This window comes from Schistocerca piceifrons, chromosome 4 (genome assembly GCF_021461385.2).
Source record: "Schistocerca piceifrons isolate TAMUIC-IGC-003096 chromosome 4, iqSchPice1.1, whole genome shotgun sequence".
Taxonomy (NCBI): domain Eukaryota; kingdom Metazoa; phylum Arthropoda; class Insecta; order Orthoptera; family Acrididae; genus Schistocerca; species Schistocerca piceifrons.
The window spans coordinates 22,172,634-22,185,777 of record NC_060141.1 but is presented as its reverse complement, the minus strand read 5'-3'; the positions used below and the strand labels follow the sequence as shown (position 1 = coordinate 22,185,777).

Sequence of the window (13,144 nt, the reverse complement as noted above, 5' to 3'; positions counted from 1 at the left end):
AACAATTGTAGTGCCTGGCGACTAGTGGCATGGCAATCACTTGACAACCTGCCCTTCACATGTGCGGTTACACTGAAATGTTATTCATTTGCATATTGAAGTATGTAGTACACTTTATGTCAGTTTAATGTTCATGTTTAACATGGACAACACTTTCGAGACTACTACAGGAACTGTTTTGTTGACGGCCTCCTTAAAGTATCCAGGGTACTACTGATGCTGGTGTAGAGGGATGTTTGCACTTTTGTTATTCAGCATTCAGAAATGTTGTCATTTTTCATTATTATTTTATTTAAAAAATTCAGTGTACTTTTATTCTCTAAGAAAACTGAAAAGAGGGGAGGGCATGACCTGTTCTTTTCGCAAACAGGGAAAACAATTAGCTGTCACAAAAGTGTAGTATAGCATTTTTAAGGTTGGTTGGTTGGTTGGTTTGGGGAAGGAGACCAGACAGCGTGGTCATCGGTCTCATCGGATTAGGGAAGGATGGGGAAGGAAGTCGGCCGTGCCCTTTCAGAGGAACCATCCCGGCATTTGCCTGGAGTGATTTAGGGAAATCACGGAAAACCTAAATCAGGATGGCCGGACGCGGGATTGAACCGTCGTCCTTCCGAATGCGAGTCCAGTGTCTAACCACTGCGCCACCTCGCTCGGTCATTTTTAAGGGAATAAGGTAATAAAATTTTGTGAAAATATGTGAACAAAAACCAAAGTATATAGAAGAAAACGGAAACACCTTTCTCATCAATGGGAAACAAGTTCAGATAAATATTAAACATTACTATTCTTTCAATGGACTTCAGGATTTTTAGGCAGTATACATTAAGGGGAGCTGGAATGATGAAAGTGACAAAATTAATGTTTTTTGTTTTTTTTCATTATAAAATTATTTGGAGTTTTCTGAATAAATCAAATCAAGTTTCAGCCTTTTAAGTGAATTCTAAGTGTGTTTTTCATCGCTGCAAAGTTGACGCGTCGCGTAAACGGTTGTAGCGACTTGGTGTGTCACCTCTGACGGCGCCGATTGCTGGCTGCAAGCAGAGTATTTTTACGGAATTAGACAGTGTTTTGTTTTCCAACATTGTATGGCTTCACCTCTGTGACAAGTGACTGCTCATATCGGTAAACATAAACACTATAGCATGTGTGTTGACTTGTGGAGTTTGCTTTGTTTAGTTTAGCTGTTCAATTTTGCATATTTGATGAATTTTGCTCGTACCTGTTTTACATATTTGGTTCGTGGATATCAATATGCCCCGTTTCAGCAGTCGAGCATTTAAGAAAAGGCACAAAAGAGTGGAAGAAGAAATCTTTTTTCGTTTTGAAGGGAGATGCTGCTCAGACTGCTTCACCAACTACTCCAAAGAATGTGATAGAAATCCTTCCAGCAAGAAACTTTGTGACAGCAAAGAAAAATTTGAAAACTATGGAAGTGACAGTAATGATGTGAATGAAATAATTAACATTTCCTTAATGAGATTTTCACTCTGCCAGGAAGTTTCAACATTTCCTTGTTCTCTAATATTTTGAAACATAATGTATTATGCCAAGTTTGCACAGAAAGAGGACTGTAATTGAAAATAGCTTCACACATTGGTTTGGCATGTAAAATGTTATTGAAGTGTAACAAATGTGCTGCAGAAGTTTCGTTTTCTAATTCTAACAGTATTCCTTGTAGTGGTAATAGTGGAAAAAAGGTGTACAATATAAATGTTAGGCTAGTGTATGGCTTGTGTTGCATTGGTAAGGGCAGTGCTGCAGGGACAATGTTATGTGGAATTATGAACTTGCAAAAACCACCAACCAAGTTTGGATTTTATAATGATTTGGTGGGATCTACTGCTGAAGATATTGCTCAAGCAACAATGAAGAAAGCAGTTGAAGAATCTGTGACAGATTAAGGGGAATTGTAGAGATTTAACCATTGCTTTAGATGGATCATAGCAACGTAGAGGTCATAAATCTCTAAATGGAGTTGCGACAGCTACCAGTGGAGACAGTTGCAAAGTAATTGATGTTTCTATCCTCTCAAAACATTGTAGATGTAAGGGCAATACCAAGGACGAACACAGTGAAAGTTGTGAAGCAAATTTTCACAGCACGAGTGGAGCGATGGAAGTAGAGGGACTGACAGCAATTTTTTCCAGATCACAGGAGTGGTATAATGTACGATACACTAACTATCTAGGAGATGGTGATTCTAAGGGATTTAAAGCTTTAGAGAACCCAGACTTTAAGGCAATGAAATTCACATTAAAAAACAGGAGTGCATTGGACATGTGCAGAAGCGCATGGGGGCTCGTTGTGCAAACTACAGCAGACATTAGGATCCCAGAAGCTTAGTGATGGTAAGACCCTTGAAGGAAGAGGAAGATTGACAGATGAAACAGTTGATAGATGGCAGAGGCATTACGGGTGTGCAATTAGGCAAAATACAAGAAGCATTGAGCATATGAGGAGAGCAGTATGGGCATTATTTTTTCATACTGCACCAACAAATGAGCACCCACAACGTGCACTGTGCCCCACACTCAAGGTGTAAGTACCTATCAGGAAAGGAATATGCCCATAAAAACAGTTTGCCAAATGCTATTATTGATGTAATTAAGCCCATATTCAGAGATTTATCACAGCCAAGTTTATTGGAAAAGTGTTTACATGAGAAAAGACAAAATCCAAATGAAAGTGTAAATAATTTAATTTGGATTAGGATTCCCAAAAGTGTGTGTGTGAACAGATAAAAACATTGCATTTTGAAGTGCTTAATTGCTGAAGGAAGACTAAGAGGTGCAGGAAGAAGAGAGAAAAGTCTACAACATGCAGCAAAAGGGAAGAAAAGACCAGTGAAAAGGAAACACTGGAAAAAGAAGAGGATGCTGCTAATCCATCATATGGTGCAGGACTGTATTAAAAAAACTTGGGAAGCCATTTCCCATAACTTTAAAATTTTCATCTTTGAGGAACATTTGCTCAAAAACTGCTAACAGTATATCATTGAAATTTATACACAATATTGTTTACTTCTTTTCCTTTGTGTTTATAACAAATTGTAAAAAAAAAAAAAAAATGTATAATTCAAGAGTTATAGAAGAAAAAGTGCAAAATTTTAGAGAAAAAATTAGCATGTGTTTAAAAAAAATTGTAAAACAAAAACCAATAAATATTTCTTAACACGGCATCATAACTTTGTAGAGAAATATTCACTGAACATGTAGTCCAAATTTCAGAGCAATATGTTTAATGGTTTTAGAAAAAATGTTCCTTCCATTTGCTAAAATTAACATGGAGGAAATGGATTGTTCCAGCTCCCCTTAACATTTCACTACTGCACCCAGCCAGCACTTAAAAACAGTCTATTATCCTTATATGAGTAATATGTTGCTTGAACCAAAAGCAGAAATTACGTATGGATGAATCACTTGTACACTTACACTAAAATTTCTCTTTAAAGCTTTTACGATTGTTGTATCAGTAGATTCTTATTTTACAAGTGTAAGTGTGGATTCACAAAATATTTATCAAGTGGAAAACATTTCACTGCAGTTATCCTTCAAAACAGTGGAAGGGTTTTCAGGAAGGAGTTAATCTCTTTACATTATCACATCTTTATTTTCCAACACCTTTTCTCAGCTTATTCATTTTACAACTGGTTAAAATACTGGACTGGAGGTTATACTTTATAAACAAAAATATTCATTCTAAAGTCACTAATCTAAAATAGTCATATGCTTATTTTTATAACAACATTTAAATAAATTTAGAACTTTACAAAATTAAAATCAGACATGCCACAACTTTTCATAGTATGGTGAGCACAATTTAGTATTATTCTTAATATTTCTTTAAAAGAAAAGTTTATAAATACAGAAAATAATTTGCAGTATCTGCTTCCCATTATGGCATGACAACGTTAACAATGATTTAAAATTCTATTCCATTTTTGGTAAGTTATATTTCCCCATGTCACTAAAAAGAACTGCTAGCATTCTCTGAATCAGAAATTGTATAATGGCAGTTCTTTCTACAAACATAAATTCCAATCTGGAGAGAACCACAATAATAAAATATAATTTTCTTAAATTCATTTGAAAAAGTTGAATAATTTTATAGGTTACATAAATAAATACATCACACAACTATAAACATCATTGTATTCTTTCACAGTTTCCTCTTTTATGAAACATGTCCAATCTTATGAAACACAGCTCATTCACTCTCCCTCTACCAAACATGAAAACACACAGTGTCTTTCAATTTCCTACAGTACATACCATTTCTGCATAGTATACTCTACTATGCTTCTAACAGGAATGATTACTAACTGATTCTGTAAATATAGATCTTGCTGAGAAGACCAAAATAAAGAATTATCTATTGCACTAACCATTTTAATAATGACACTACATTGTAAGGGAAATGATGATTTAAAATACTTATCAAATGTGTTTTTTTTTGCAAAAGTATGAAGGATAAAACATGAGCAAAGTAATACAACTGACAGACTATGTTTAAGGAAGATGGTTTTTTTTAAAAAAAAAAAAAAAAAAACTACACTAAGAGTTGCTCACATGACTGACTAAAATAAATAAAAATGCAGCTGCAGAAAGTCATGTACAGAATATTAATCTACATACACATAAAATTAATACTTACATACACTGAATTTAATATTTACTGTCTATATACACTGAAAATACTTCTGCTATCTATCACAAATAATTCTCGAAACAGTAAATAGGAACCACATGATAGATTTACAGTTCTAATGCGGATTTTTTCCCCACCATCATACCCTTCATGGCAAGAGCTCAAAACAAACACTATTTGAAACAGTTGGCTAAAAACATTAAAATTGCATTATACAGAGTTCTATTCTGCAACGGGGAAAAAAGCAGTTTTAACACATTCCTACCAGAAAATCAGTTCAACATTGTTGAACCATTCAAAATGCAGTTTTTTGCTGTAATCAATTTCAGATAAATACTGGATTACTGTTGTAAATACAAAAACATGAATCTGCTATCTGAACCATTACAGTGGCCACACTATGAAGATTATAGCTTCTGTGATTTACTTGTGGCAAAATACTTCACAAATATGGAATAATGCATGCTTTGAGCCCTCATTTGTAGGAAGATGGTCTAAGCTAGAACTGTAAAAAAATACTTAGGTTTTAGTGGTTCCATATATTTTTGTATAATCTTATATAGACTCCGTAGGACTCTGGAATTCACTAAGGGCCTTAATTGGATTCTGTACTTTCTTTTGAGAACCTTTTCGAACCTTTGCTCTAACTTCTTCTGGCTTCTCTGGGCGTACTAAAGGTTTCTTCTCAGGTGCTTTCATCTTCCACACTACTATTGGGGACTGGAAAAAAAAAATACATGTGTAAGTGTGCAACATTGAGACTGGGAGTAACTCCATAATTAAATGATTATAATGAGTAGAATAGCTCCAATTGAAAGCAAATTTTCTTACAATTGTTGAACTTAATTAAGGTTTTTTAGTTGCAAAAGATACAAGTTGCAGGAATAAGATCTACATTAAAAGTGAACCAGCTACTAAAACTTCAAAGTTCATCTCAAAAAAATAAAGTTAAAAATTATCTTTTTGTTTCTTTCGAGATAACTGACTGCAGCCCTAGTACACATCAAAATCCCTGCACAACAGTACTGTAGCACACTGCAGGAGAAGCCCAATTAAAAACCGCACAGCCTACTGATAAAAGTACAGTAATTCATTTAGTGCATTTGAAAGAGAACAATGCTGCAACAGTCTGTTCTTCTGTTCAAAGTTAGTGTTTCTGACCCATAAAGTCACTCTGGTTTAATTATTGTACTGTAATGGCTTAGTTTTATGTGCTTGGAGATACATGTCTTAGTAGATATTTTGGGGAAGTTGGTATGCAGTTTCCATTTCCATGTTTCGGTGTCTGATTCCATTTGCTTATGTTTCCATTTCATTTTCCTGGGCGGTTTCATCAAGACATTTTAATTGTGGAACTCACTTTATTTTGCCATATTTCATCTCCATGAATTTTGGTGCTTGTTTGTTGCAGGATATCTGGAGACCAACTTTTCTGCAGTTTCTTTCAAAAGTTCAATTTGATCTTGTACTGATGAAATGTTGCGAGTTAAGACTGCAAAATTATCTCCAAATGCCAGGCAAACTGCAGGTTACTTGTGTCTGCTAAAGTGACTGCTTGGTCAATTTTGATGACTGATTTCTGTCTGTACCAGTCTTGTATCACTTTCTCATGGACACAGCTGAAAATTCTTTCTCCCATTTTGATTTTGAACAGTTCTCCCATTAACTAAACCTTGGAGTTGCGTCTTTGTGTCTGTTTTATAACTGCAAGTGTTTCAGATCTAACTCCTGTCCTTTTAATATCTGGAAGAGTTATTTGTGGTCAACTGAGTCATAGGCTTTTTTGAAATCAACAAGTGTGCAGACTACATTCCTACTACAAATTCTCTGATATCTCAGTATTAGCTTTAGGTTCAAGAGTTGTTCTGTGCGCAAACATCCTGGTCTCTCATTTTTGGTTGATATTGTTTCTGTGCTCAATCAAGAAGACACTGGGGCTTAATTTTGTACACAACCAATGTTAGTGAGATTCCCCTGTAGTTAATCACATTTGTTCTGTCTTCCTTCTTGTGAAATGAATGAATTAACACATTTTTCCAATCTTCTGTTTGCCAAATGTCTTGCAAGATTTTGATAATTTCTTTTATGGTGTCTGAGGCTGCTGACTTGAGGATTTCTGCTTCTATTTTATCTTCCTCTCATGCTTTACTGTTTCTGAGTCTTTTGATCTGTCTGGAAATTTCTTCTTAACCTGGCAGTAACAAATTTGGATAAGTGTTCTCAGGTTTTTGTTGTGGAAATTTTTATGTTGGAGCTGGGCAGTTAAGTAGTTCTTTAAAAGATATTGCAAGTTCCTTGAAGGGATTGTTGAGAACCAATTGCCCATTTTATTTCTTGAAGCAGATACTTTGTAGTTGATGTCCTGAGTTTTAAAGTCCTTACAGAATTTGGAAGTGTGTGTTTTTAAAACGAACACGGATTTGCGAGAAATTGAGAAAAGCTATTTAATTTGTGCACTAACTTTCTAAATGCTTCTTTCGTGCCATTGTTACATTATAAGATGCAGATGTGATTGTCAGACAAGAGACTGAATTTCTAATGTTATATTTTGGTAATGTAATGAATCATTAAAACCTGAAAATTGATGCCTTTAAAAATGTGTGAAAGATACTGAAATTGCACACACTTTTTTTAAATTACATTAACATTATCTTGACTGCGAAAAATATAGCATGTACAATTCTACATTTCACAACACTAAAGCAGTGATGCAAGTCCTCCTCTGCAGAGAAGCGAGTGGACAAGGCTGAACAGAATAAGAACTGGCCACGCCAGGTGCAACGCTATGATGCACAAGTGGGGACTCCGGAAATCTCCAGCCTGTGATTGTGGGGCCCAAGAACAAACTGTTCAACACATTGTTAGAGACTGTCCTCAGAGGAAGTATTCTGTACCATATAGTGACTTTATTAATGCTACTCCCTCTGCTATTAGTTGACTTCAATCATTAGATATTGAACTATGATTAAATGTATCTGCCTTTTTTTAAAACTTGCAATTTTATCAGTCAAAGTAGTCAGTAATATTAAGTTAGTGATTTTCACAATTTAAAAATGTGTATAAAATTTGTGTCAAAAAGTAAAAACTTAAGTATATGTAAAATTAAACTTTATGTACTTGTCAATGTTTGCCGTTGTTGCCATACGATAAATAAATAAATAAAATACCTTATAGTATCAGACTTCATTGGAATCTTTCCTTATGGATAAGCTGGTTTTTATACCACAATCAACATATTGCAGTATATCCCCAGACAATAAGTTTGACTAATTATCCCAATGATTGTTGTGGAAGCTGTATACAACCCTTTTTTGTCTTAACAAAAACAGAATGCGAAAAAGTGCTGATAGAGAATGAAACCTTCCTTTGTCTTCCAATATATCTACATTTACACTCCATAATCCACCACATGGTGTATGGCGGAGGGTACTATGTACCACTACTAGTCACTTCCTTTTCTACTCTACTTGCAACAGAGGAATGACTGTTTAGGTGCCTCCACATGAGCCTTAATTTCTCTTATCTTGTCTTTGAGGTCATTAATCAAAATGGACATTGCCAGCAGTAGTAATCAGCTGCCAATGTCTGTTCTCTAAACTCTCTCTGCAGTTTTTATGAAAAGATCATCATCTTCCCTCAATGGATTCCCGATGGGGTTCACATAGCATTTCTGTAACACCTGGTTGTTGACTGAAACAACTGCTAACAAATCTAGCAGCATGCTTTGGAATTGCTTTAATGTCTGCCTTTAATCTGACATGGTGGAGATCCCAAATATTTGAGCAGTACTCAGGAATGGGTCGCACACAAGCATCCTATATGCGAATTGCTCTGTAGATGAGCTACACTTTCCTAAAACTCTCCTAATACACCAACGTCGACCATTCCTCTTCCCTACTACCACCCTTACATGCTCATTCTATTTCATATAGTTTTGCAACATTAAACATAGATACTTAATTGATGTGACTGTGTCAATCAGCACACCACAATACTGCATTCGAACACTATGGGATTGTTTTACACACTCATCTACGTTAACTTACACTTCTCTACATTTAGAGCAAGCTGTTATCCATCACACCAAATGGACATTCTGTCCGAGTAATCGTATATCCTTCTACAGTCATCAGCAAAGAATCACAGATTGCTCCTCATCCTTTCCCTTGGATCGTTTATGTATATACAGTTTCTTCAGAAATTTTGATCTTCGTATAGGTACAATCAATTCAAAGTCTAGTATTTTAGAGTCAGCAATGTCTCTAACGAAGAATCACCTCTGTGATGTCATGTACAGTAAATAATCTGTCTTTTTTCCTTAGTCTCCTTTTTATAATGCCAAAATCCCTACCACAGGGTAAGAAACTCTGTGATCTCACTGGAAATTAATGTTCAGTCTCACTGAATTTCCCAGGGTTGGTTAGGTACAACAAATCTGCGGAGAGTCTGATTCTTATTCTGGGTTAAATTGGTAAACACTCCTGGTTTTTTTTTTTTTTTTTTTTTTTTTTTGGCGAACAATACTGATAATGTTATCTAAGCTTTATTTACAAAGAGGCATGAGTCGCAACTGAGGCCGCCTCATTTTTAAAAGAGCATGCATCATTGACTGGCTGTCTTATAAAAATAATGTTTTTCAGAATCCTATAGAATGTACACTGACACACTGATACTCGTTTAATGTCAGTTTGAGCAGTTATAAACGTAGTACCTGAAGCAGTAGCAAACTCACAATCACCAAATTACAGAGTGATGCTGTTTTAAAAATACACGATTCGAGTTCATAACTTATTTCTATGGAAGCCCCCCAATGAACCATGGACCTTGCCGTTGGTGGGGAGGCTTGCGTGCCTCAGCGATACAGATGGCCGTACCGTAGGTGCAACCACAACGGAGGGGTATCTGTTGAGAGGCCAGACAAACGTGTGGTTCCTGAAGAGGGGCAGCAGCCTTTTCAGTAGTTGCAGGGGCAACAGTCTGGATGATTGACTGATCTGGCCTTGTAACAATAACCAAAACGGCCTTGCTGTTCTGGTACTGCTGAAAGCAAGGGGAAACTACGGCCGTAATGTTTCCCGAGGACATGTAGCTTTACTGTATGATTAAATGATGATGGCGTCCTCTTGGGTAAAATATTCCGGAGGTAAAATAGTCCCCCATTCGGATCTCCGGGCGGGGACTACTCAAGAGGACGTCGTTATCAGGAGAAAGAAAACTGGCGTTCTACGGATCGGAGCGTGGGATGTCAGATCCCTTAATCGAGCAGGTACGTTAGAAAATTTAAAAACGGAAATGGATATGTTAAAGTTAGATATAGTGGGAATTAGTGAAGTTCGGTGGCAGCAAGAGGAATAAGACTTTTGGTCAGGTGAATACAGGGTTATAAATACAAAATCAAATAGGGGTAATGCAGGAGTAGGTTTAATAATGAATAAAAAAATAGGAGTGCGGGTTAGCTACTACAAACAGCATAGTGAGCGCATTATTGTGGCCAAGATAGACACAAAGCCCATGCCTACTACAGTAGTACAAGTTTATATGCCAACTAGCTCTGCAGATGACGAAGAAATAGATGAAATGTATGATGAGATAAAAGAAATTATTCAGGTAGTGAATGGAGACGAAAATCTAATAGTCATGGGTGACTGGAATTCGTCAGTAGGAAAAGGGAGAGAAGGAAACATAGTAGGTGAATATGGATTGGGGGGAAGAAATGAAAGAGGAAGCCGCCTTGTAGAATTTTGCACAGAGCATAACTTAATCATAGCTAACACTTGGTTCAAGAATCATGAAAGAAGGTTGTATACCTGGAAGAATCCTGGAGATATTAAAGGTATCAGATAGATTACATAATGGTAAGACAGAGATTTAGGAACCAGGTTTTAAATTGTAAGACATTTCCAGGGGCAGATGTGGATTCTGACCACAATCTATTGGTTATGAACTGCAGATTGAAACTGAAGAAACTGCAAAAAGGTGGGAATTTAAGTAGATGGGACCTGGATAAACTGACTAAACCAGAGGTTGTAGAGAGTTGCGGGAGACCATAAGGGAACAATTGACAGGAATGGGGGAAAGAAATACAGCAGAAGAATGGGTAGCTTTGAGGGATGAAGTAGTGAAGGTAGCAGAGGATCAAGTAAGTAAAAAGACGAGGGCTAATAGTAATCCTTGGGTAACAGAAGAAATACTGAATTTAATTGATGAAAGGAGAAAATATAAAAATGCAGTAAATGAAGCAGGCAAAAAGGAATACAAACGTCTCAAAAATGAGATCGACAGGAAGTGCAAAATGGCTAAGCAGGGATGGCTAGAGGACAAATGTAAGGATGTAGAGGCTTGTCTCACTAGGGGTAAGATAGATACTGCCTACCGGAAAATTAAAGAGACCTTTGGAGAGAAGAGAACCACTTGTATGAATATCAAGAGCTCAGTTGGCAACCCAGTTCTAAGCAAAGAAGGGAAGGCAGAAAGGCGGAAGGAGTATATAGAGGGTTTATACAAGGGCGATGTACTTGAGGACAATATTATGGAAATGGAAGAGGATGTAGATGAAGATCAAATGGGAGATAAGATACTGCATGAAGAGTTTGACAGAGCACTGAAAGACCTGAGTCAAAACAAAGCCCCGGGAGTAGACAACATTCCATTAGAACTACTGATGGCCTTGGGAGAGCCAGTCATGACAAAACTCTACCATCTGGTGAGCAAGATGTATGAGACAGGCGAAATACCCACAGACTTCAAGAAGAATATAATAATTCCAATCCCAAAGAAAGCAGGTGTTGACAGATGTGAAAATTACCGAACTATCAGTTTAATAAGTCACAGCTGCAAAATACTAATGCGAATTCTTTACAGACGAATGGAAAAACTGGTAGAAGCGGACCTCGGGGAAGATCAGTTTGGATTCCGTAGAAATGTTGGAACACATGAGGCAATACTAACCTTAAGACTTATCTTAGAAGAAAGATTAAGAAAAGGCAAACCTATGTTTCTAGCATTTGTAGACTTAGAGAAAGCTTTTGACAATGTTAACTGGAATACTCTCTTTCAAATTCTGAAGGTGGCAGGGGTAAAATACAGGGAGCGAAATGCTATTTACAATTTGTACAGAAACCAGATGGCAGTTATAAGAGTCGAGGGGCATGAAAGGGAAGCAGTGGTTGGGAAAGGAGTGAGACAGGGTTGTAGCCTCTCCCCGATGTTATTCAATCTGTATATTGAGCAAGCAGTAAAGGAAACAAAAGAAAAATTCGGAGTACGTATTAAAATCCATGGAGAAGAAGTAAAAACTTTGACGTTCGCCGATGACATTGTAATTCTGTCAGAGACAGCAAAGGACTTGGAAGAGCAGTTGAACGGAATGGACAGTGTCTTGAAAGGAGGATATAAGATGAACATCAAGAAAAGCAAAACGAGGATAATGGAATGTAGTCAAATTAAATCGGGTGATACTGAGGGAATTAGATTAGGAAATGAGACACTTAAAGTAGTAAAGGAGTTTTGCTATTTAGGGAGTAAAATAACTGATGATGGTCGAAGTAGAGAGGATATAAAATGTAGACTGGCAATGGCAAGGAAATCGTTTCTGAAGAAGAGAAATTTGTTAACATCGAGTATAGATTTAAGTGTCAGGAAGTCGTTTCTGAAAGTATTTGTATGGAGTGTAGCCATGTATGGAAGTGAAACATGGACGATAACCAGTTTGGACAAGAAGAGAATAGAAGCTTTCGAAATGTGGTGCTACAGAAGAATGCTGAAGATAAGGTGGGTAGATCACGTAACTAATGAGGAGGTATTGAATAGGATTGGGGAGAAGAGAAGTTTGTGGCACAACTTGACTAGAAGAAGGGATCGGTTGGTAGGACATGTTTTGAGGCATGAAGGGATCACAAATTTAGCATTGGAGGGCAGCGTGGAGGGTAAAAATCGTAGAGGGAGACCAAGAGATGAATACACTAAGCAGATTCAGAAGGATGTAGGTTGCAGTAGGTACTGGGAGATGAAGAAGCTTGCACAGGATAGAGTAGCATGGAGAGCTGCATCAAACCAGTCTCAGGACTGATGACCACAACAACAACATGGAAGTCTTTCTCAATTTCATAATTAATTTGGCTGTCTCTTTTCTCACTGTCAGGAATGTTTTGTAGTTATCCTCTGTCTTCTCCTTGTTCCAATTGTTGTATGCACCCTGTCACGATTAGATACAATGTTCACATTCCTTATTCTATCAAGGGTTCTGTTTCCCTTTCTGCAGAGGAATTAATATTTGTGCCACTTTGATCAATTTTCTTTCAACAGCTGTTTGACTGCTTTTCTCTAATTCTTCCATGAAAGATAGTTGGGTCCTGCTAGTGTCAAATTTGGGGATTTGACTCCTCTCTCTCTCTCTCTCTCTCTCTCTCTCTCTCTCTCTCTCTCTCTCTCTGTGAACCTCTAAGTTTTAAATGCAGTACTATTCTCATCAGGGTCAATTTGGAATTCAGTTATGAAT

The 13,144-nt window shown here is 36.9% G+C and overlaps 2 protein-coding genes across 3 annotated transcripts in view; one reads left to right on the top strand and one right to left on the bottom strand.

Moving 5' to 3' along the window:
• The window catches only part of LOC124794691 (biogenesis of lysosome-related organelles complex 1 subunit 4), an 81,615-nt gene extending 75,922 nt beyond the window's left edge, over positions 1 to 5,693 (top strand). Inside the window, exon 4 of the mRNA XM_047258250.1 lies at positions 5,625 to 5,693. Coding sequence (XP_047114206.1) covers positions 5,625 to 5,678 — 54 coding nt within the window. The 3' untranslated portion in view covers positions 5,679 to 5,693. The remainder of the gene's footprint in view (positions 1 to 5,624) is intronic.
• LOC124794690 (catenin alpha) overlaps positions 4,536 to 13,144 on the bottom strand; it is a 151,946-nt gene continuing 143,337 nt past the window's right edge. For both annotated transcript variants that reach the window (XM_047258244.1, XM_047258245.1), the window contains one exon: positions 4,536 to 5,367. In XM_047258244.1, coding sequence (XP_047114200.1) covers positions 5,203 to 5,367 — 165 coding nt within the window. In that variant the 3' untranslated portion in view covers positions 4,536 to 5,202. The remainder of the gene's footprint in view (positions 5,368 to 13,144) is intronic.